This window comes from Eptatretus burgeri, chromosome 9 (genome assembly GCF_056783735.1).
Source record: "Eptatretus burgeri isolate ZD-2024b chromosome 9, Ebu_testis_v1, whole genome shotgun sequence".
Classification (NCBI taxonomy): Eukaryota; Metazoa; Chordata; class Myxini; order Myxiniformes; family Myxinidae; genus Eptatretus; species Eptatretus burgeri.
The window spans coordinates 5930378-5956552 of record NC_140969.1 but is presented as its reverse complement, the minus strand read 5'-3'; the positions used below and the strand labels follow the sequence as shown (position 1 = coordinate 5956552).

The 26175-nt window shown below is 43.6% G+C and overlaps 1 protein-coding gene across 8 annotated transcripts in view; it reads left to right on the top strand.

Annotated features, from left to right (window-relative positions):
- The window catches only part of LOC147019460 (transcription factor EB-like), a 105765-nt gene that overhangs the window by 34212 nt on the left and 45378 nt on the right, over positions 1 to 26175 (top strand). For all 8 annotated transcript variants that reach the window (XM_085893982.1, XM_085893975.1, XM_085893978.1 and 5 more), the window contains 2 exons: positions 16466 to 16878; positions 18464 to 18901. In XM_085893982.1, coding sequence (XP_085750108.1) covers positions 16570 to 16878; positions 18464 to 18901 — 747 coding nt within the window. In that variant the 5' untranslated portion in view covers positions 16466 to 16569. The remainder of the gene's footprint in view (positions 1 to 16465; positions 16879 to 18463; positions 18902 to 26175) is intronic.

Genomic DNA, 26175 nt, shown 5'->3' with positions numbered 1-26175 from the left:
ACATCTCGCCACAGTACCGAGGATTTTAGACTCGCATAGACTTGAGTACCTCGTCAAATTATGGGCAAAGTTTGTCTGAAATTACCGGCAAGAAGAACTGTCACTGCACCCATGGGTGTGCTGTTTGGTCGAATGTCTTGAAGAGTTCAGCCAAGTGCCTCGAATGCCCGCTTGTGCGACGTGGTACATTCATCCCACATGATCAAATTACATCGTTTGAGGAGCATACCTAGTCTGGAATCATTTTTCACATTGCACATCGCTTTATCGACCGTAGCCAGATTGAGGGGTAATTTGAAGGCGGAATGCCCCGTTCTACCGTTTTTGAGCAGTCACAGCAATGCCTGAAGATTCCTGTAGGGATACAAAATCAGATAAACACACACACACACACACACACACACACGACTGGTTTTCCGAGTATCTGGATCATGACCTGGGCACCGCTCTTCATCAAGGTTTCAATCCCTGAAAACATCATTGACAAGAAACTAATTTAATACAAACGTGTACAGTGGTAAAAAAAAAAAAAAATTTGGATGCTTCGGATCGTGGATAATGACAGCGCAGTCTGTGTAGATAATAATCGGAAGCACCTCCGATAATTACAATTGTAGTAAAAGGTTGGACCGTATAATGCTGCACTACCAAATGAGTATCAGAATAAAGGAGTAAAATACGATTCATCCTTGTATCAGTAATAGAAGACGACAAAGTGGATTGAACGTTTACCTTTCGCTGAACAGTTTTTCTTCATGGGTTAATATCAAAGCACTTCCAGGTCACGTGATTACCTTCAAAGTCTCACGTTAACGTTTTCAAAGTCTTGAAACGGATACTTCTTTGCCGATATCCTCGAGGAAACCTGCTTAAAACATACTGCGTGCATGAATCGAGGTTTGGCAGAAGTGATTTCGATGTATTAGTATTGAATAACTAAGATTACCTCGAACACAGAAATGCCTTAATCTTTTTATATATGTGTAAAGATAGAGAATATATATATATATATATATATATATATATATATATATATATATATATATATATATATATATATATATATATATATATATATATATATATATATATATATATATATAGGCAATTTAAAGGCTTGTCATGACTCTTCAACGCCATGGCATCTTTATTTCGATGTAAACTAACAGTATATTTCACCATGACTGCAAGCTAACAGTTCAAATGGTGAGTGTCACCAGTGGCTGAAAAGGTGAAACTACCGACCGGTTTCGGCCTTCGTTGGGCCTCATCAGGGCAGTGTATCACATTCCCAACAGGGTATATGAATTCGAGAAATGAATGAAAAAAGAAAAGAAAAATCCATATTTTTAACGGGTGTGACTGTTGGTTGGAAGGGCAATAGCGATGGCAGAATATCGGGATAAAAAGGGGAACACAGGCTTGTTGGCTAAATAAGGTTGGTTGGTCAGGAGTTTTGAGTGAATACACTTCAATGAACAAAGGAGATTTTGGTTCTTGACACCTAAGAAGAGATGTTTGAGGGAAGGAACTTAGTGGTTGAATGAAGAAGAGTGAGATGGTGTCAAAGGGAGGGGAAAGCCAGAATATGTGGAACCTACTGTAATGCACGAAAAAGTAACATGGCAAGTATACGCTGAGATACGAGACCCAAAGGTATAGGAATAAAACCATTAACATCTTATAGCGATTAAATGTACGTAATTATAATAACCTAGGGACACAACTGGGCTCCTGGAAGAACAGATAACATGTCATCAATTCGCTTCATATATACATTGGCTTATAAATGAGGAACTCAAAGTGTAAGTGATCAAAGGTCACAACCAAGTGCCCGTACTATGACAGGGTTCAGCATCAGCGATTTGCGACTCCAATTTTATGTAAAAATGTTGAGAATTAGAGGTGAAAATTAATTAATGTAAATTTAGAGTTGACATGAAACTGGGAGGTAAAGTCACTATCTGAGAAGAAAGGAGTAGGTGCGAGTAAGGTTCGATGTCTCCGGGGATGGGCCCCAAAAAACTTTCAATGTGTGAAGGCTCGAGGTATGCACACTCACTTCGGATCTGTCTGGGTTTGCACACTCACCTCAGATCTGTCTACTCTGCGTGGGAATGTTGGCCAAACTGTTAACTGTCATCCTGGCGTTTTGCATGTAGGGTGAGACTTCCATGTGTGTGCCATCCATTGGATGGACACTAAGACAAGTGTCTCGTCTGTTGGCATTAGTTGGTGTGCTCTTCACCAATGATCCCAACACAGGAGAACCTCACACATACTCTATCACTCTGCCATTTTGGAGGAGTGGAGTAGATGATCCAACTCGTACATCATGTATGAATGCTAATGAGGCCTTTTGCACACATGCTGTGTGTGTTTACAGTGTGTGTGTGTGTGTGTGTGTGTGTGTGTGTGTGTGTGCGTGCGTGCGTGCGTGCGTGCGTGCGTGCGTGCGTGCGCGCGCGCGCGCGTGTGTGTTTGGCTTGCTGAGCAATTTTAACCTGCCATTGCTAGCACAAAATCTGTAATTCAAATACCGATAGTTTTTTCAACATAAATTTCAGCATTTAGCCGAAAGAGTGGCAAAATGGTGAACCATAATTAGTCTGTTCCTAAATGTAAATCAAAATCACCGGAATATAGGAATATAAGAACTATCCGTTGATGAGAGCAGTCGAGCTTGTACCATTTCCTGTATGGGAGCGACAGCATTGGATATCTCGTACGTACGTACGTACGTATACACACACACATACACACACACACACACACACACACACACACACACACACACACACACACACACACACACACACACACACACACACACACACACACACACACACACAGCGCTTCTCTTTTTACCAATAGATGCAAAAAATCGAGTATAATTTATCTTGTGGCTCCAGAACCAAACAAAAAAATTATATATTTACAATGGTCCTCACAGCCCATACAACTCCCACCCCCTAATCCCAAACATATAAATCTTGTTAAGAGGTTGGGGGGGTCGCAAGGTCACGAGGGGGGAACTCAGACCTGCTTCCCAGCCGGTGACCCTGAAGCGAACGAGCCGCAGATAACTCCATGACACGACACGACCGGTTTCTCGGCAACCAAGGACATCATCTGAGATGTTTAATTTATGTAAGGTCCAGTGTCTACCTCCGCTTTACCTTTCTGGCAAATTAATCACCCCAGATGGGGAACCGTGCTCTCATATGGATGGCCGTTGGCTCCCAAGGAGCTCCTCTTCCCTTTGACAGGTTTTGTTTTTAATCCTGCTGGGTGTCCATATCATACACCCTCCTCACCAGCAAACCTGGTGGGGGAGATGGTTTAGTCTCTGACAACCTGACCATGAAACTGGTTAGTACAGGTTTACATGATACTTGGAGCAAGTGACAGATCTGATCTGGGGCCTGACCTGACACTAAAAAAAATCTGTAGACCCCCTTATTGAGCGCAGATTTTGATGCGGCCAATACACCTTCGTTGGGCATCAGATATGAAGCTTGTGGCCAAGTTTCATCAAAATTGTATGTTTGTTCAAGCGATAATGACTGAAGTGTTTATGGACTGACTGACTGACTCTCTGACTCACTCACCTATGGACACTGCTCGATTGCATAAGCTCACTTGACTAAAGTCCAGGTGAGCTAAAAAGGAGTATTTTCAGGAAAGAAAGCAAAAGGGCACATAAGAGCAGATTTAACCATCCACATATTCTTTCTTATACAATCTCACTCACATAAGGGACACAAAGCTATCATTCAAATCAGGGGAGAAGAAGTCGAGAAGAACTTGAAAAGAAAAGTAAAGTATTATATTGAGAAAAGAAAATTAGGGACTTTTCTTTTCTCCCTCACCTCAGACAGCCCGACGGTGCTGCGCCAGCCCAAATACACCAGAGAATGGGGAAGATGCGCAGTAGCAATTTGGTTTGATGGGACATGCAACCTCGTCCCTGAGGTGACTAGACCCAGAAGGCGAGCCCTCTCTGGCATCCCAGATATGCTAGCTTCAAGCAACTCCATGTTTCTGCTGTGCCAGCGTAACGAGCAGCTCCCCACGAACCAAACTGCATTCTGGGTGTTCCACACTGCCTCTCCCCCCCTGCACTATGGGTTCTCTTTCTCTTTTTTTTTCTTCTCTGTCTCTGTCTCCGTCCGTCTCTGTCTGTCCATCTCTGTCCGTCTTCGTCTGTCTCCCCCCTCCCTCCGATGAGGACCAGCGACAAGCACCTTTCTCCTCACAGGATCTCACCTTTTTCCGTCTCCTCTCGTGCGCTTCTGTCCTCTTCCTTCCTCGTCTCACTCTGAGCTTTTTCTCCCATCTCTCCTCGTGCCCTCCGGTCCTCTTTCTCTTCCTCTTCCTTTCTTGAGTGAAGGTGAGACCGATAGGGTGAAGGAGAGATCATTAAAATGATGCTTGCTGAAGGGGAGGTTATTGGTGGATTGAGAAAGAAGGCAGGGGGGGCAGGGGGGGTAATGGACAGATGGTGTGAAAGATGAATGATTGAAAGTAGCAGTGGGTTTGAATGGACCAATGGGATGAAGGAGGGAAGATTGAAAGGAGGAGAGGGGTGGGGGAAGAAAGACATCACATCGGGGAAACATGAACGAACCAACGCATGCCACCCAAACAACCCCTCGACAAGGGGCCAAGGACTATCCACACAAAGACTAATGAAATAACTAATCCTCGGGTCACCTACGTGTCCATATACGCTCTCCCCCTGGAGTAAGTTTCCAAAACCATAACAATATCAAGTGTGTGTTGATCAGAAAATTCTGCAAATCTCTCATTGTGCAGAGCTACACCTCTTTCTCGCAGGTACTTTGCCAAGTATTTTCAGCTTCGTTTTTAAGCTTTGGGAGCCATTTTAGGTGACAATCCTTATCTGGCTCACACAATATACGTTCCCTACCCCGATGACCGCTGTTGCTCGGGGTTTTTGCACATGTGTGCCGAGCATTCTGGGGTGGATAATTCCATTATGAAAGTCCCATGTTAGCCGTTGTCTCCTTCATTCACATTCTGTCAATCGCAAATTATATGTTCACGATGCTTTCATTGTTATTGTGCTCACTCACTACCAACTTGTTAGAGATTTCTAAATGATTGTAGTACCCTTTGCCCGTTCAAGAGCCTTGTTATGGGGAAATGTTTGTTCTGCCATTGGTCTGTTTTGTCTTTGTTGTTGTCCCAATTATGCTTCTGTGTTTGCAATTATACTATGTTATATCAAGAGCGTATCTTTGCTTTTTTTTTTCTTTTTACATTGTAAACTTGACATTTAAGTCTTCGGACTTTTGTCATGTCTTTGGCTCATTTGAATAAAACCGAAATTGATTAATCGTCTTCCGTCATGCAATGTCCTGCTCTGTCGGTGTGCTGAAGGTGCAGTGCGGTCTATTCGGCTGCAATGTTCCATTTTCTAATCTCGATTTGCTTGGACCTTCAATGAAAATTCCAATTTCATAACGTTTGCCCGTTGCACTCAAAAAATGGTTATCAAACATTAAAACTGAGCGCAGCACAAAAATGTAACCTTTGATACCTTGAGCAACAACACAAATGCTGCTCGAAAATTCCCAGCACAAGGAGTCCATTCCGTCCTGATGCAGAGTGAACGTTTCTAAAGGTTTCATTTTTCCAACAGCTGTGAAAAAAACATCTTACAAATGATTCCGACTTCAGTTTCAGAGTGTGATGTAAACACAAGTTTTCCATGCAGTCCGAGAGCTCGATACGCAAGGGGGCGCAACAACAACGCAAGAAGATTTGAAGTCATGAAAACAGATGGAGCATTACACAGTAACGGCCAAGCATCAACTGGAACCGTTCACTGATGACGTCATTGTTGCTGGAGAGGCTTAAGATTTCCTTCTGCTCTGCCTGTTCATCATGGTCTTTTCATTGCACTCATCTGCAAGCGAGTGAGCAGGATTTTCAGAATTCCCCAGCACATTGCCAGTCCCAGGGGCTCACTTCTGTCAAAATGATATGTTGGGATCGTTGAAGTCCGAATTGACTACAGACAAATTAGACAGCTGGCTCAACATGCCCATTGAAAGTAATGGCAACACAATTCTGTGAAATAACAGCATGGCGGCTTGAATCCTGATCCTACGTCCTGAGTATTTCATTTCGACTATCCAAGAGGTGGCGAGCTCACTTCCCCTCGAGCGACGATGCAATTACTCAAGATGAATGCCCATTGTGCAGAACGCACGTTCAAAAATATGGACTTCCAGGATTATCCAATCACTGCATGGCATCACAGAGCATCCCCGATCATTCCCCCCCAGACAGCTAAGTACCCATGACCATGATGACGACAAGCACTGTGTGAACTGAATAAAGACTCCGTCGTTCCATTAACCTCGACGCCATTGCACTTTGACGAAGTCTCGGCTTGACGACAGGCAATGTCGCCTGCTGATGTTGCGACGATCGTCCTCGACAGTTGTGAAGCACAGTTTGTGCTCCGGGGATGATTGAGCTCAGACGTTTTTCACACCACTGAAAAAGGGCCAAGGGTGAATGCAAAATTCCAAGAGCTGCACCAGATGCTGTGAAGGTTGAACGTTAAGTGTGAGAATACTGCAAATGTGCAGCATCAGACCGTGAGCACCCGTGGCAAGATTCATTTACCTACAGCCGGTGTGTGTGCGTGCGTGCGTGCGTGCGTGTGTGCTTGCGCGCGTGTGCTGAATTAACCAGAAGCATACAAATAGTATCGGTATGAAGTGCAGTAAAGCTCTTGCTCATATCAGTAGTGATACTACCACTGCTACTACATATTTAATAGCCCCAATTATTTGTACATTATTGTGGGATCAGCCAGGGAACGTTTTTGGCCCAAGTCTTTCACGTACTGACCGACCAAGGCTGATGTTTGACTTGAAGTGACTGAGTTGTAATTTGGTCTGCATGCCAGGGCGCTACCGATATTTTTGGACGGGACAGCCTGCTCAATGCTCCATCCGAGGGACAGTACACACATTGATGGCTTGTTGCCTCATGCAAAACACCGCACGACAGTTTATAGCTGTGCACGGATTCAAACCTTGTGTGCGTACCTCCCGGCCATCCAGCCAGCCACACCGTAACACTCAGGTTTACATACTTGATCCTCCATGAGCTTACACTTTGTGTTAAAAACAAGACACAAGTTCAACAACAACAACAACAACAACAACAACAACAACATTTGTCCCATTGTGTTTGGTGACAATAATGGGAGTACACACTAAGGCAGTTTTACTTTCTCTGATGTCTGTAAGTGGTCTTGAATTATGATATCAATGTGTCATGGAGTAAATCAAATAAAAGGCGATTCAGCGACGTCATCGATACCTTAACATGAAATACAAGAACATTCATGGACTGCAAACAACATCGTTCATAGGATTTGATCCCATACTCCTCACCTTATGAGATGTACACTCAACCCAACAATACCGGCAACATTGAAACGTTCTGATAAATACATATATATATATATATATATATATATATATATATATATATATATATATATATATATATATATATATATATATATATATATATATATAACATGAGTTTGCTTATTTATAACTAAATCTTTGAAAAACAATGATGCTCTTGATGCTTTACCCAAGTCTAAATAACCCGATATTGATTGTTTATCGGGTGACCCAACTTGTACCAGTTGGAAAGCTGATGCAGAGATATGAAATGCATTTTAAAGTTTTTTATTTTGTGTTATGAGCCATGAAAAAGGGGGAGGTTGTAGGATGGAGGGTGTCAGAGGAATGGACATCAGAGTGACGGTGATTGGTAGTGGAGGACTGGAAGTGGACCGTGGGCGTTAACAGGACGATTGAAATAAAAGAGGGGCGCAGTGGCTGCAACGAGGTGGGGAGCTGGTCAGCCGGGCAGGAATGAGTGAGTGAGTGAGTGATTGGTTGATTGATTTATGTCGAGGGATTGAGGATGGGGTTTGTGTGAATGCAATCCCAGTCGTCTATTCCACAACGTCGCTCTTCCCAGGGCGAAATTGATATGCAGCATGAACAAATAGTCATTGCAATGTGTGTATGTGTTAGCAACATGACCGAGAAGAGACTTGTTTTCGGAAAAATTGCCGGACGGATGATTTACCTTTAATAGCATATACCGTCCTTTTGGTCCTTTTACAGTTTAATTTAATACCCCACCCACCCCCCACTCCCTCCCCCCCGTCAAATGTCTTCAGACTTTCCATCTCTAAGATGCACCTGCAATTATAGCCTGCATTCTTTAATTGTACCTCAATAGGCAAGGCAGTAACAGACTTGTACAGATAATGATATCCAATAAAGAAGAAGGCATTCAAAGCACCCCATGCCTGAAGTCCTAAGTGCCTGTCCTGTTCAGACCAAATGGCACTCTGATTAAAATGCCAGGCCCAGCTCCATGATATCGTGTGCTCTGCTCTCTGGAGTGTGACTAAATTATTAAACTATGTGAAATGGATAATTCTTTACATTGGAAATATGTGATGTTCATTTCTTGACGAAACGGATGTGGACGTAAAACGACGTTAATGTTGATGATAATGAATCCGCTCGTGATAATGTACCTGTTAATTATGTTGTCCGGAAGTATGATGAATTTACTCAGTCCTTGCGTGTAAGAGCCGAATGAATGCCGAGTTGACGGCGCAGGAACACAGAGCTGTCTGCGGTTGTATCGCATTGCTGGACCAGGATCAACGGAGTGGCAGGGGGTTTCTCTGTCTCTCCGTGGGCCTTTTGTCATCACCTTTCAGCCCGGCACTTTTGCGACGATGCGGCACAACACGTACACATCACTCAGTACATGATGCAGTCTCAAAAGGGGGGGGGGGGTTGTGCATGCAAGAGCACACTGCTTTTAGGCCAGATGCTGTATCTACGATGTCGGATGTAAATAGAAAATCCCTGGCCTGCTGTCGAAGCCAAATTCTAAATTTCCTGTACAGGAGAAGGAAAAAGGTGAACCTCCACACCGCATGAGGCCCCCTTATAACTAACTACCACAATGATTCTGAGGACTGTATTTCAGGTGAGTGTTCAATCAGACCACCGTCAAGACCACCGTCCTTGATGTTGCCGGTGGATGTCATGGAACTCACCGCAGGGCAAAGAAGAATTTGTCTCTCAAGGGACACTGGATAGCATTGACCAGAGTCGCAGGGCCAGGCTGAATGGCAGAGCTGAGCTGTTCAGGGAGCTGAGGCGTAAAACTGTACGTGCACTGAGGGTGGACAAGGAGGCCTATGTGCGAGGAATCTGTGAGGGGGTAGAGCATCACCTGTGGACAGGTGATTCTCGTCCCGCTTACAGAGGAATTCGCGCATTGCGTTCATCCAAGCCCATCCCTCAGAGCATTGCAGTTAGAGCAGAGAGTGGTAGGCTCTTGACAGAGGAGTCTGAAGTGAAGGCCCGCTGGGCCGGTTACTTTGAGCGGTTGTACCAGGCTGATCCCCCAGCTGTCGAGTTGGACGTCAAGGGTGTTACAATCCCTGTTGCTGACCCTCGAATCATCTGTGGTCCACCTTCGCTTGTGGAAACATGGGCTGCGGTGAACCAGTTGAAACGGGGCTAAGCTCCAGGGATTTGTGGCATCCATGCTGAACTTCTCAAGGCTGGTGGAAATGCTGCACTCGTGTCGTTGCATGCAGTTTTGTGCTCTGCCTGGAACACAGGCATCATCCCAACTGGCTGGAAGAGGGGCCTTGTTGTTCCTCTCTGGAAAGGAAAGGGTGATCGCCAAGACTGCAACAACTACCGAGGGGTGACGCTGCTCTCAGTGCCGGGCAAGGTCTTTGCTCGGATAATTCTTGATGGGGTTCGCCACCATCTGCTTGAACACCAGCGTCCAGAGCAGTCAGGCTTTACACCAAAGAGGTCAACGATTGACCGTATCCTTGTACTTCGTGTCCTCACCGAACGCAGACGAGAGTTTCGGCAGGGGCTGCTTGCAGCCTATGTTGATCTCTGTAAAGCGTTCGATTCAGTGAATCGGGATGTCCTCTGGAGGATTCTTGGTCTTCGTGGGGTGCCACCAAAACTGATCGATCTGATGTCTGAACTCCACTCTGGTACTGAGAGTGCTGTGAAGTGTGGTGGTACCATCTCTGACTTATTTCCAGTTGTTACTGGAGTTCGTCAGGGGTGTGTACTGGCCCCCACACTTTTCAGCACTTGTATGGACTGGATTTTAGGGAGGATGTCTGAGAGATCAAGCTGCGGTGTATCGTTTGGGAATGTCAAGATCTTGGACCTTGATTTTGCAGATGATGCAGTCATCTTTGCGGAGACTTTAGACATCCTTTTGGGGGCCCTCGAGGTGCTGAATGAGGAGTCGGGGCCGCTGGGATTACGGGTTTCTTGGGTCAAAACTAAGATCCAGGCTTTCGGTGACATCTTGGATGCTGCTGTCATGTCTGTGTCTGTTTGTGGTGAGGATGTTGAGGTCGTGGAGAGATTCACTTACCTTGGCAGTGATATTCATGTCTCTGCCGGCTGTGAGTCAGAGGTCAATAGACATCTGGGTCGCGCCTGGGGAGTCATGGATTCACTGGATCATGGGGTGTGGCGCTGCCGGTACCTGTGCGGGAGGACGAAAGTCCGAGTCTTCAGGTCCTTGTTACTTCCAGTCTTGCTCTATGGATGCAAGACTTGGACTCTGACCAAGGATCTGAGATGGAGACTTAATTCCTTTGGTACCAAGTCTCTTCGGAGAATCCTTGGCTATCGCTGCTCAGATTTTGCGTCCAACGAGCGGTTGCTGAGGGAGACTCGGATGAGATTTGTTACCTGCATAGTCCGTGAGCGTCAGTTGCGGCTGTATGGACATGTGGCTCGTTTTCCTGACGCTGATCCTGCTCATCAGATTCTCTCAGCGAGGGAGTCTCATGAGTGGAGGAGGCCAGTGGGCTGACCACGTGCCTCGTGGTTGCAGCAGGTTGACCATCATCTCAAGGAGATGGGGATGGGCCTGGCATCTGCCTGGGGGATGGCCAGACGGAGGCCCCTGGAGTACCGGCGGAAAGTGGACGCAGCGACGCGCTGTTCTGGCACATGCTCCCATACCTGACCTGACCTGTTCAATCAGAGGTTGGGTCAGGATAGATTCGTGTGCATTTACAACTCGAGCAAAGTCGATGGCATGCCATCGCAAATCCCCATGCTTCCCATTTAAAGCAAAGTTGAAAGTTGGCAAAAAAGTTCCATCAGTATTGACTCTATCAAATTTTGAATTAACAATCACCCCCCCCCCCGTTTTTACCACTGTGATCCTAAGTCCCCACCCCATGGGGCATAAACCAGGAGTCAAATCAAAAATAACTTGTTACATATTCCATGCGTCCCCCCAATGTTGATTGCACCTACTAAGTTTCAATAAAAAAATGTTCTAAAATGTACCTTGAATTGCATTTTTGGGGATTTGACCCCGCCCCAGGGAGTGGGGTCAAAAATGGTACTGCTCGTGCACCTCCGTGCCGTGTGGTGACCACAGCTACCAAATTTGGAGAATTTCTGCCAAACTGTTTTGGAGGAGATATAGTGTGACCGACGGACAGATGGACGGACAGAGACGGAGCTGATTAAAATATCCCCCAGTTGTTTTTCAAAAAGCGTGGGGATAATAAAACAATGTCTGGTGCTCCTTATGCTGTTCTTCAAAAACCCCCAAGGACGAATGAACATCTGAAAATATTTGTTTTGAAAGATGATTTGGTTATGACATCGTTAGACCACATTTCTCCCAGACTTCAATGCATTTTGAGGGTATCGCGTGGAGACATCGGAATACAGACCAAGCTAGAGCTGTACATGGCAAAGATTGATTCTGGACACCGATTCTTCCTTCGGTGTGAACACAGACACACACATACACACATACATGAGTGATGCATTGTGAACACCGACGTCAAGTCAAAATGAAGCCTACGAGGGTCGTCTGTTCTTTTACTGACATCGTCGATGTCGCTTGGTCCATCTATATCTGTAACCTGTCAATGTGTACCTATCCATGGCTCGCTCGCTGATATCAGTGGTATTTTACGCAGCACTGTATTTATCTCACCAAGAAAAGAGCCCATTCTCCAGAAAGTCCAACCAAAACCAAGTTGAAAAAATGACATGCAACATTGCACCACGATTAAAGCACAAGGGCAGCTCGGCACATATGTGAGAACATGTGAAGGACAGGTTTCATTTTTTTTTTATATTCTTGTCTCAATGAATCAAAAGGAAACTTGTGAGACGTCTCTCCTCCACCCACTTCCCATTTGCCCTTGCTCGTCTCCCCTCGTTCTCTGGATTGGACGTACTTCGATTCAAGGGCAGCTCGTTTTGCTTCGGGAAAGAGTAGACGAGCTGGGATAAACACAGGACGAGAACAAAAGTGATGATACTATTGTGTGACGGGAAGTGCTCTCACATGAAAGATGTTCTCTCCCCCAGTTTTCCCTTCCTCCTTCCTCGAAGCCGACTCTTCTCTTGCATCCTGAATCCAATTTAGCGCAATTCTTTTGCTTGCTTATTGACAGTTATTTATTTGAGTTTGTTGTTTGCAGGTTCATTAACACGTTTAAATGCAATGTTTCTTTGCTCCAATTACATGATTACGCCATGTCTTTTTAATTTGCGTTGGCAGTTAATAAGCATGTTGCAGTTCATCTACACGGTGTTGCTTTGCATTTACATGAACATCACTTTTCACCGACTCTCTGCGGAGGGTCCTATCGGCCGAGCAGGTGAAATCGAAGCACAAATTTTAAACAAAAACAAATCAATCGATTCTTCATTCGCTTTATCAAATGAAGAGTAGATTCATTTTTTTTGTTTTCATGCAAATAGTTGATGATCAGGACTTCTTTTTTGTTTTATTTTTGAAAACAACATGGGACAGAAGGTTAATGCGATGATAGAGTGGATAAAGGAAGATAAGCAGATATATTTACCTGTTTTAGGTCACCTGCTGGTTGGATCATCAGCTGAGTTGCCAACACTTAAGGTTTTTGATGCATTCAGCTCAGTACCTGTTTGAATGTGTTGCTGGGTAGACAGCAGCTGTGGATGTTCCAATATTCAGGCAAGCCATCGAGATAGTCATGGGAGAGTCATACAGTAAGCTTGCAAGTTGCTTCCCAAGGCGGCAGTCGAGGGAAATCTGGAAGTGACATCACTGATTCGATGGAAAGGATGATCCCAAGTTGTTTAAACAATAATATGTAAACAAATGGTGAAAAAGTGATGGAGAAAGTTGATAACAAAAAAATTAATAGGCAATTAAAAAAGTATTGATTACAAATGAATGAAAAAATAATAAATGACCAAATATTATGAGAGGAAATGAATGAATGTTGCCAATTAAAGGTGGATGTTAATTATTATAATAATTACAAAAGGGTTATTATGACAACTAGAAAGTTGTCCATGCCCACACGGAATTCTTAGCGGGGTTGTGATGGGGGTGGCAAAAATGCAAATGGCATCTTCTGTCATCGAGCCAGCAACCTAGGAACAACGATTCACATTTATTGCTTCATATGATGCAATTTCAATGCTCTAATGGTGGTGCAGTGCTCCGTGTATGCCTGGTGTTGGCTGAATTGTTGGTGTGGTTGGCTTGAGATCCAAGGATCCTGAGTTCAAATCCTTCTTGGCTATTGAATTAATACCAGGTGGGGTTGACTGCCTGTCATCCTTCTGAGGTGGGCAAAATGAGTGCCAGCTTGCTGGTATCCTGTCCCAGAGTGGTGACCCGTCCAGGATTGTGCCCGATAGCCAAGGAGACTGCTTAGGCAGCACCAACGCTCTGCACAGAGTACAGTCCCAATGGATGGATGGTGCTCTGTGTTAAATTGTTTGACGAAATGTAGCTTTTTGATGCCTAGGACCTGTAATAAAAATTTGTATTGGTGTCAAAACCAGTGACCAATTGCAAATTAATAGTAGGATTTCACAAGAGTATTAAAAAAATTTTTTTTTTCACCAAAACTTGGAACTTTGTTTATTTTAATTCACCTGTTATGACACGCTTGGTAGAAAATACAAGGCTTGTATGTAATCTGTAATCAAATTAGCAGGGGACCTCTGCCTAGTCACTAACTTTATATACAACTTAATAGATCTCTCACGTTCACAAACTGGTTAATGTATGTCTCCCCCCCCCCCCCTTTCATGAGAATACGGTTAAGATTGATGCACCTGGTTTATGATAATATAATTCAGATATTTTGAAATTCGAAACTGCAACTTTCCCATGCAGCAGTTTAATAAAACATTATACCTTGATTGTAGTATAACGGGAACTTACTCCCTGGCTCTGAGCAACCAAGGGTGTTAGAGTCATACGGTCGTGGATATGATTCGGTGGTGTGTGCTTGGGTGTTATCTGGGCCTCGCTGAAAAATAATTGGCAGAATAGTTCATAGCGCACAGATTGGTGTTGGGAAGAAACAATTGCACACAACTCATAGCACCAAATTCACATTAAAAGATGTGATTTCAGTTGGCGAAACATCCGGTGATATTATGCCCACTCGTGAATGATGTCCCTGCCCAGAGCCAGAATGTAGGATTATAGTTGATCCTCAAAGCGTGCCTTACAAAAACCTGGGAGAGGGTTCTAATTGATGAAACAGGTGACATACTGAACCTCGATACAATATACACGCAGGCTGCAAAAACAGGTGATGCACGGTTAAGGATGGATAAGACATGCAATGCTGTATCACTCGTGCACCTCCATTCCTGAACACATCACATGTGCTCGCGACTTGACCAAACGATATAAACTCACTGCCAAGCAACACCACACACACTCCGATGCAAAGCACACCTGCCTACCCACAAATTATGTGACCAGCTTCCCAGCTTCTCCTTACCCATACACTATCTAGTCAGTTAAGGTAGAGGAAGGACAGGTTGCTGTCACCGAAGGGCAAAAAGTGCTTACATTACTGCTTATTAACATCCGTAGGAACAGAAATGAGGCTCAATTATCCATTTTCTTGAATTGTGACCAGAAAAGGGTTGTCATGAGAACAAAAATGTCTGCCTTATATCAATGCTATTGTAATAGGGCATGAGGAAGTCCACAGATCACAGTTTCAATGATGCCTGCAACAAGGTCGACATGCTCCCTTTTTGTTGCACAATCTGTTATGTCGTGTATGCCTGGTGTTGGCTTAATGGTTAGAATGGTTAGGGTGGTAAGCTCGTGATCCTCGGGTCCTGATTTCAAATCCTGCTTGGCTGTTGAATTAATACCAGGTGGGGTTGACTCGGCCTGTCGTCCTTCTGAGATTGGCAAAAATGAGTACCAGCTTGCTGGTATCCTGCGTCGGAGTGGCGACCTGTCTAGGATTGTGCCCAACAGCCCAGGCGATTGCTTAGGCAGCACCAATGTTCTGCACAGAGTGTGGTCCTGATGGATGGATAGATGATGGATGGATTGATGGATATTGTGTAGTTACCTCTGACACCAAAGGTGGATGGAGGTTATGTTTTCATCTGCTCTCCACTTGTTTGTCTGACTGTGAGCATGATATCTCAAAAAAGTTGTGGATAAATTTGGTGGAGAGGCTGGGTGTGTGACAAGGACAAATACATTCGATTTTGGTGAAGATCCAGAAATGAGATTTTTAATTTTTTTTAGTTTATTAAGTGTTTTTTCACCATTGGGAGAAAGGTCCAAAAACGATATAGAGCACGATATCTCAAAAAGTTGTGGACGAGTTATGACACGACCAGGTGGATGAGTTGAGTAGATGACAAGAACAATCCGATTCAACTTTGGTTAAGATCTGGATCCAGATCCAGTCCATCGGTGGGATACAAAATGTAAACTGTTCAGCCTAATGGAGGTATGGGCTCCACCAAGTGCCGATCAAGTTCTGAGTGTAACACACACACACACACACACACACACACACACACACACACACACACACACACACACACACACACACACACACACACACACACACACACACACACACACACACACACACACACACACACACACACACTCTGTACTTTCATTTCGTGTGCCAACTATTTTGTCTCACTTAAAGGCGACCATTTATATTCCATCAGCGAAAGAGCCAACTGGTGCATATAATAAGGATACTCAACACATCGGACATGGAGAGGACGGAACATACAATATAACCATGACTGGTTCTACAGGGGTTTGATGGCAAATCTTGCCCCACGTGACACAAATGTTCAACTATAATACTGATTGTGGATATAAAGGGGGGTATGTATGCTTGGGTGTGGTTGTGCAAACATGTGTATCCACATGTTTATTTAAGTTTGAAACGATTGCTTGGAAGTACTGTTATGTGGAGGTTGAAGGAATTCTCCAAGTCTCACCCGATTCTCATTATTAATTATCTTCCTCTCTACTTTCTTCAACACAACAGGTGCAGATTTGAGCGATTTCTTTTCACCTTTCCAACACCATCTATCATATTAACCTCGCCTGTACGCTCATCGTTCAACATCTATCCCGTCTCATCCCTGCGCCATGTCATCGCGCGTGTTGCTGCGACAGCAACTTGCAAGAGAGCAGCTGCAGGAACAAGAAAGACGTGAACATGAACAACGATGCCTGCAGCAACAGCAGCAACAGCAGCAACAGAACCTCCTGCAATGTGGAGGATCTCAATCCCTGCGATCCATGCCAGGGACTTCACTTGGACATTCGGCGAGTCCTTTTGCACAGCGGCCCCCGATGTCGGTCAGCCTTGCGACACGACCGCCACCAAGTCCAGCAATCACCGTCAGTCTGCCGAACCGCCCGCCTCTTCCACCAGTACCCATGGAAGTTCTTAAGGTAGGGGAAATATTAATGTGTTACTTTGGAAGAAAAGATAATAGCTTTTATTCATACATTGAATGTAAAAATGTTGGAAGCACAAAATAATGAAGTTTTTGTACATAGTACAAGCATGCAGCTGAAACAGTTTACATTCAAATAAACATTATTGTCTCTGTTGAGTCAGCATTTGCAGGCCAGTTGGACTCCACCAACTCTGTAAGGTGTGACGTCACTGTCTCCTGTAGGTTAGAGCAGGAATTTGTAATTTCTCCAGGGTGTTGGTCACAGCTCACCTACTCCTCAATAAGGGCAATGTGGGATCTTTAACGTCCATCAAATAATGTTGGCAGATGGGACACCCAGGTTAATGTCCATCCACGGGACGTTGACCCAGGTTAACGTCCTTCCCAAGGGAAGGCACACATATTGATGCCTCGCCCTGCCTGCGAAACATCAGATTCACAGTTTACAGCTGGGTTGTGATTTTTACCCAGGATAGACAGCTCAGAGGTAAGTGTGCACACCTTGAGGATATCCTGCCAGCCCGTGTTTGTTTGTCTGTGCTCGATTCTGTTTAAATGTTGAGTGTCAAGCAAGCATCACATACCATTTTTTTAAGTCTTTGGTATGACTCGATCAGGGTTCGAACCACCAACCTCCTGGCCTCAGAGTGGATGCTCAAATTATTACGCCATCAAGTCGAGTGTGAACATCCTGCAATGCCCTGCCAATTATCATAAAAGGTGAATTGTTCTAAATTGGACTGTGTTGGTGTAAAGAAAAGGCCAATAATCTTATGAACCCAACTTGGGATGGGCATTGTGTTCTTAATTCACTCTAGATGTGGGAAATGCTGCCGACAAACACAACATCGCTAACATAACAGAAGTGAATAATTATATATATCCCAATCATGGCAGTGCATGGTCACTAACTGTTTCTTCACTAACTAATTACTTTTCATTTGGAAGCCATACTGTGTGTGCTGTTTTACTGCTGTCATCATATTTTCCTCTTGTTCATTATCCCGTCCCCCACGCGGCAGGGGACGGGGTTTTGCAATCACTTAAGTGTGTCTGTGTGTCTGTGTGTCTGTGTCTATGTGGGTAGTAACTGTTTTACCATTTGTGCTTTTGTCATTAAATTTGCAATGAAGCTTTATGATGAGAACATGGAGAAGACAAATTAATAATTTGGTCAAAAGGCCAAAAGGTCAAAGGTCAGCGTCACATAAAATCGTACATTTTCATTCATTTGACCTGAAATTTCAATTATCATTTGAACTTTTTCTCAAATTTTCAACAAAGCTTTGTTATGACAATATGGAGAAGTCAAACTAATAATTTGGTCAAAAGGTCAAAAGGTCAAAGGTCCCGTTTAGCATGCAGAAGAAGAAGAAGAAGTCCGAATAGAAAGCGGACGGGCTTTGCATTTTCAGATGCTTTCTCGTTTTTATTTGCGTTTCTTGTTTTTATACCCCGGCACAATGAATTTGCCTTTGCAAATAAAATAAAAAGATATTTATCAATGTTTTCATCATAAACTGGTTGGAAGTGCTGCAGCATTATGGTAGCTAAACATTACACTTCATTCCTGACAGGTACAAAGTCACCTGGAAAACCCCACACGCTACCACTTGCAGCAGTCTCAAAGGCAACAGGTCAAGCAGTTTCTTTCCACAACACTGGGCGACAAACTTGCCAACCAGACGCTCTCAAGCTCACGCTCACCCCAACACTCACAGCACCATCAGCAGCATCTTCAGTTTCATCATCATCATCATCATCAGCAGCAGCAGCAGCAGCAGCAGCACCACCATCAGCATCAACAGCAACAACAGCATCAACAGCATCAACAACAGCAACAGTACCACCAACAACAACAGCAACAACATTACCAGCAGAACCAGCAGCAGGCTTTACTTCCACCTTCCCCTTTACACCCTCCGAGCGAGGGCCCCGGGATGGCCAGCGTCGGCAGCAGTGCACCCAACAGTCCTGTGACCTTGCTCAACATCAGTTCATGCACGGAGCACGAGGTATAAAACACCAAACATTCCACATTAAAATCAAAATGTCGTCTTCCTAGAATAAAGGTAACAGTCAACAGATACGCAGAACTTGCGGACATCTGCCAAATGGTGGATTAAATTTTTTTTTTTTTGTCGATATAAAACGTGGATGCAAAATTTTAATATAATTAGGAAATCGAAATGGCAGGTGGTGTAAGACCGTAACCAACTGACACCACCTGATAAGCTACCTGTCCTGCACATATGGTGAACATTAAACTCAGCATCACATTTACCAAGTTTCTCATAATAATCAGTCAATCATTTTCTGATATGGCACTTTTAATTTGGAAGCAACACTTCAAAGCACATTACAAAGATAGAAGAGGTAAGAAAAGTAAAAACTCATCAAAGCAAGTGTAAAATGAAGATATTTCAGGAGAGATTAAAAAACTGTAATTGTTGAAACTGTGCTAATTTTAACAGGCATCGGGTTCTCGGTATGCCTGGTGTTGGCTTAATGGTTCGGGTGGTGGGCTTGGGATCCTGGGATCCTGAGTTCAAATCCCATTCGGCTGTTGGTTTAATACCAGGTGGGGTTGACTCGGCTTGTCATCCTTCTTCGGTCGACAAAATGAGTGCCAGCTTGCTGGTATACTGTGTCGGAGTGGGGACCCGTCCAGGATTGTGTCCAATAGCCAAGGTGACTGCTTAGGCAGCACCAATGCTCTGCACAGAGTATGATCCCAATGGATGGATGGATGGGTTCCTTGTCTGAGCAGCATATCTGAAGAATGTCTGGTGGCTGAAAGTCTTCACCCAAGTGTGAAAACTACCAGAAGTTTCTTGTTCTAAGAACATTGATTTCTTGCCTTGGTGTAATGTGTGATTAGGTCAGATATGTTGACAAGAACCAATTTTTCTTTGGCTTTAAATATTTACAAGGAACTTCAAATGCAGGAGGAGGCCATTAATACCCACCAAGCCTGTAGAATCATGCGAACATCTTCGTAACCCCCTATCCGCACTACCTCCCGACAACCTATCCAACTCAATTTTAAAAGTCTCTGCTGACCCTACCGTCACTTGCAGGGAGACCACTCCATGCATTCATCATTATCTGAGTGAAAGACCCCTGTCTTACTACCATCCTAACTCTCCTCTTTACTCTTAAACTGTTGCCCCTTGTCCTCTTAATGTTCATTCTGCATTTATTTTGTCTCCAGGCTTCACTATCTTAAACATCATGATCACATCGCCTTGCAATCATCTCTCTATAATGTAAAAGTCCAGTTTCGTTCAGCTGCCCCTCATTGCTTGGTCTAGCTTGGCGCACGATCAATCTAGTTACCTCCACCACCTAAGGTGGACGGAGGTTATGTTTTCAACCCTGTCTGTCTGTTTCTCTGTCTTTGAACAGGATATCTCACAGCGTTGTGATGGACAGATTTGAACGAAACTTGGTGGACAGGTTGGGTGTATGACAAGGAAGAATTGATTCGATTTTGGTGAAGATCAGGATCCGAATCCAGATCCAAGATTTTTAATGTGATTTTTCACCATTGAGTGACAGGGCTAAAGACTATATACTGTCAGATCCTGCCATTTGTGGAGTAGCGATTTGCAGACCCTGCATATTCACAGTTGATGAAATGCGACCTGCTTCTACATTCACGGCCCTGTGCTTCACGTATTCGCGGTTTTTATTTTTTATTTTTTTTTCATGTTTTCACGGTTTGTTGCGAGCGCATTCGCGTTTCTTTTTTTCGCAGTTTCATGGTTTTTCGCGGGTATATTCGTTGGTTTTCACGGTCGTAGTTTCAGTCTTACATGGTTTTTCACGGGATTTTTTATTTTCTCTTGTGAATCACAAACCACAGGGAACCTATCCCCCTTTTTCCATTGAATCAATCCCCACGATTCGCGGATTTGGCATTCGCGGCATTTTCCAGCAACGTATCTCCCGCGAATAGCAGCGTCCGGCAGTATATGATATCTCAAAAAGTTATGGACTGATTATGATAAAACTTGGTGGAAGAGTTGGTTCAATGAGAGGAACAAGTCGATTAGATCTTGGTTCAGGTCAGCAGATCCGGCCTATCAGTGGTATACAAAACGTAAACAGTTCAGCATGGCAGAGTTAAGCATTCTGATGAGTGCCATTCTCGTTACTCCATGTTGTACCCGCTATAGCAGCTATATCCTTCATCCCTCATCAGATGTGATCAAAATTGTACACAATATTGTAGGTGAGGCCTCATAAAATTCCTCACATAAAATTCCCTCTTTTGATTTATAATAGATCTCCCTACAAATCCAATGCCTGGCACGGTGATGTCTGCTCACTCCCAAACCCCCACCCCCTTCCTCATCAATTACCACCTCCAGGTCCTTCTCCTGTATGACACGCTCCATGATCACACCTTGCATTATTGGTTCACGAAAAAATATTTTCACGAAAAAAAATAAGTGGCCACTATATTCGTTATTGTTGTGTATCTGTCTGTCTGTCTGTCTGTATGTCTGTCTGTTTGTTTGTCTATCTGTCTGTCCCGAGCATAGCTCCGTGGGTTTTGATCCGATCCTGATAAAAATTTTGGTGGGAGGTTTATATTATGATGTCGTTGTGTTTTTCCTGAGAACGGGCGTGGTGCGCCCATGATGGGCGGAGCCACGCCCAAAAAACGTGTTTTTAGAGGGTAGCCGATTTCAATTTGCATCTTCTCCTAGGGGGTTTGTCGAATCTGACAGGGGTTTTGGTATTCGGTAAGCCCAATGGCACCTGCATAGCCCTACGGAGCTCGATTTTTCATTTTCGTCACAAGGTCACGAACTTCGAAAATTTCAAATTTTGACATAAAAAATCATACGACCGCCCAAACTTTGAGAGCTGAGATGACAATATTTTTTATGCATAATCTTGAGGTCATTCCCCACCTCAAGTCTTGAAACCATTTTGCTCTATCTCGAACACCTTGCCCATGACGCCCCCTTCAAGTTTGTTTTTACGCTGATTTCATCAAAGTAAGGATAATCCGAGGAGTACGAAATGCCACATAGCCTATATGACGTTATATTGTTCCTGGAATGTTCCAGAGGAAGTTTTGCACCACAGGTCATAATCCTTGACCTTTGACCTTTAAAGTTCACAAAGGTCAAATTTTCAAAGTTGTGGGAATCTAACCGGGTTTTCGACTTTCGACGAACTAACTCCAATAAGCTATAGCACGTATCCTGTTTCCTTATTTTAATGTCCACAACATTGTTTTGTGACCTTTAAAGGTTATGCAAAGGTCAAATTTGAACCAAACCAGGTTTTCGACATTTTGCAGCTAATAACCTGTCACCCGTACCACATCATGTTGATCATTTTTATCACTTGGACAAACATTATCACATTGTCTCATCCTTGACTTCTGTAACAATGTTCATCGTCAAATACCGCTCGTGAACCATCGTTGTCTTCAGACTTTTATCATTTATTTATTTTCTTTTCTTTTTTTAAAATTTATTTAGATTTTCATGTCCACATGCTTTCCGATGGTTGTGTGATTTTTCTTGGTGTATTGGCTTTGATGTCCGAAGTAAAGAGAAGTAAGTAACCCCCAGAAGTAAAGAGCAAAGATGGAGTCATTAGGAGGAACCAGGATAGGATTGGGGTTTCAGCCGCTACTCAACAATCCTCAAACCCATCCAGGCACAACCAAGTGAGCCTTACAGAATTTATTTTTGTTGCAAGAATTCACTTCTCCTTTGAGAGATCGATAACGAAAGAGAGAAAAACAGGGTAAAAGAGATAAACGAGAAGAAAAAGCAAGAATTAGAATGAATAAAGAGAAATGTGAAAAAGCAGAAAGAAATGTGAAAAGAACAAAGAACAAAGATGTCAGGAAGAACCGAGACAGATGGGTTTCAACAGGAACGACATGTGATTTATTACGAGCAGCTCCATTGATGTACCTGAATATCACTAACACGTGACGAGCGAGCGAGCATTGTTGAAGTCATCCTCATAAATATTTTGTTGATTAATGTCACTATTTTGTTGATGGGAGGAGGACGGAAAAGAAAAAGAGGTGTTACAAATTATAGATGAGACTTGCAGATATGTGGATGCCAGAGAGAGCAGATTGTGCCAGTCTGGGACCACCAACCTGCATAAAACTAAAAGCAGCAAAACGTTATCCCTTAACTTCCTGATAAATAACGTTATCCCTTAGCCTCCTTCCTTGACACATCTCAACTTTTTATCCACACACAAGGCCAACATCAGCAGCTTAATGGAGTACCGCTCCCCCCTCTGGGCTGGAGCCCCTGTCTTGCACCTTGCTCAGCGAGAATGATGCCGTGGAGGCCAAGGCATTCAACATCATTGGTATCTCCCACGATGAATCTGAATACTTGAGACTATAAAATATTGCTGATAATTTGAGATAACATTAAACAAATGAAGCCATGCCATTTGCAAATGAGTCAGAAAACTCACACCCCATGGGTTAATGGTGAAGCATAACTAAATTATTATGCCATTACACTCTGAGTGTCACAACTATCCCCCACAAATAATAAGGCAAAAATAATAGTGCGGTAATTACCGAAACCTTTTGGAATAGTTTCTCTCATGAATATATCAGATTTCTGTAAGATGTTATGATAAATTATGGGATTTTGGTTAAAATAGAGCACTTGGAAGTAAATAATTTGTTGGGTGGTCACTAGACTACCGTTATTCTCAGGTTTTCCGTCTGTCTGTTTGTTTGTATATAATGGACAGCTCTGGAGACCAGAGGAGTCAACCGATTTTGATGAAACTTGACTGGTAGGTTCATACCAGGATCTAGTATGCTTTTGACCACCGTTGCTATGGACACCACCGTTACCTCGCAACGGGACTTTGAAATTTTTGAAAAAATCTGAAAAATTTATATTTTTTTTTCGAAAATCAAAAATCGGCTTCCGCGCTTTTATGCGCACTATAGTCAACCTCTTTGTGAAAAAATTTCAGCCCGATCCATCAAAAACTGTATGACTAGTATGCAATTATATAGCGACTACCCATGTCGCCTACCGGCTTGTCCTGATATTAATGCTTCAGTCACATTTGGCTCGGCGGCCGTAGGGTCTAAAAAATCTACGGCCACTAGCAATTATAGGGCGGCCGCAGTATTTCCACGGTCACACAATGTAACAGTCACATATGTTTTTATTTTTCGGGGAGCCGCACGGGGTATTTAGAAATTGTGGAGACCGAAAACGTGGAGGTGCCGTACGGTCTTTGATTTGATGTTGCACGGTGACCTTAGGGCGTCCCTGCGGCGGCCATAGAATTTTCAAGGCAGATGAAAGGTAGCCTCAAGGTGCCCGCAAGGCGACCGCAGGGCCCGAAGGCGAAGGCTTTTTTTTGTAATTTTTTGGGGGTTGGCAAAATTCATTTTTCATTGATAAGAGCCCACGGAAAACGCATGAATAACGCAAGCCCACCGTATGCCCTACGTACGGTCGACGTGGAACACATCTACGTCATGGCTCCGGCTTGTCGAATTGCTACGGCCAAACTAGAAATGAAAAAAGTTATAACTCCGCGCTTTAATCCCACGGAGAGCCCTACGGCCTGTAAAAGATAGTCATATGGCGTAGGGCCACCCTGAGGCCACCTCAGAAACTCTGTGGCCGCTGCACATTCTGTCAATTCAGGGGGGGGGGGGTACGGCCGCAGTATCCTAGCCGTAGAGCAAATGTGACTCGTGCTTTAGAATCATATGCGGAACTATTGTAATTTGGAATTATTTATTTATTTGTAAGCAGCTTGTGGATGCTTGACTGCATAATTTTCTGGAGGCACAGCTGTACTACTGATGTCATGCCCCTGTTACCAGCACACTCGGACTCCTTTTTCAAACCTTGGAAGTATGACAGGCTGAGTCAACCATACCTGGTGTTAATTCAACGGAACAACAGGAGCTTGAACTCGATACTCGAGATCATCTTAAGCCAAGCACCTTAACCATTAAGCCAATACCAGGGCTGTTATTTGGAAGATGATATGGAATTCACAGAAAGATGGGCCTTTTCATTGTTATTTTAAACTGAATGGAACCCGTGATGGATGGTGTTATTAACATCCAGGGCAGCCATAATTAAAATCAGTGACAGGAGCTAAATATGAGAGAGGGGCAGGGGGTATAACAGAGGGAGGGGGATAGATAGTGGGAGAGGGGGTATATGCCATAGGCAGGAGTTTGGAGAACGAGGTGGGATGCCAGACGACATCGAATGCATGAGATATGGCCAGAGAGATGGCCCTGATGTCATGTCTGACATTGAGGGCCTCCATTCATTATTGGGTGAGTATAAGCAGCATGTCCAAGGTGGGGTGACCAGGTCTGAAACCAAATTGGTGATCTGAGATGAGGTTGTCGGAGAAAAGGAAGCATTTCATATCAACTGCGATCATGGATTCCATTGCCTTGCTGATTATCGGGAGTTGATTGGTCTCCAGTTCAGGGAATCGGTTTATTGTACTTCTTTTTGCAGTGATGTTGGCAGATTTCCAAGGAGCTGTTAAATGACCTCAGGCAAATGACAGGATGAAAATGGCAGAGTGAGGATGGGAAAGAGCAGCAGAGCAGGTTTTTAGGACACATGAGCTGATGCCGTCCTGCCCAGTTGCAGAGTCAGAGGCATCAAGTTTCTTTCAAATTGGGCAACGAAAAAAATTATTAAAAAATCAATTCCAGATTCAGTCAAATAATCGTCAGGAGAATTTGATCAATGTAAACAACCTCATTGGAGGTTGTTGTATGTATGTTTGCTGTAGGTTCACTGGAGCTATCTTTTTTTTGTTTTTTTCAAATGATTTATTTTAAAATCTCAAACATTTAGTATAGACAAAACGATTTATTTTTAAGCATAAAACAAACATCGCCATTTTGATCTTATACTTCCGTGTTCATTAAAAATATATAATTGTGTTTAGAAGATTAAGCACAATAATTTATTTGACTTCCTTTTCTCCGTTTTTTTTTTCCCCACATTGACGCGCAATATCAAGTTTTGTTCAAATCGGGCAACGAAAAAAATTATTTAAAAAATCAATTCCCGATTCAGTCAAGTACTCGTTGGGAGAATTTGATCAGTGCAAACAACCTCAGCGGTATACTTTGCTGGAGCTATCTTTAACCTCCGCCATCTTCGAAGATGGATGGATGGAGGTTACTGTTTTCACCCTTTTCTGTTTGTTTGTTTGTTTGTTTGTGAACAGTATTACGGAAAAACTCCTCGACGGAATTCGACGAAACTTG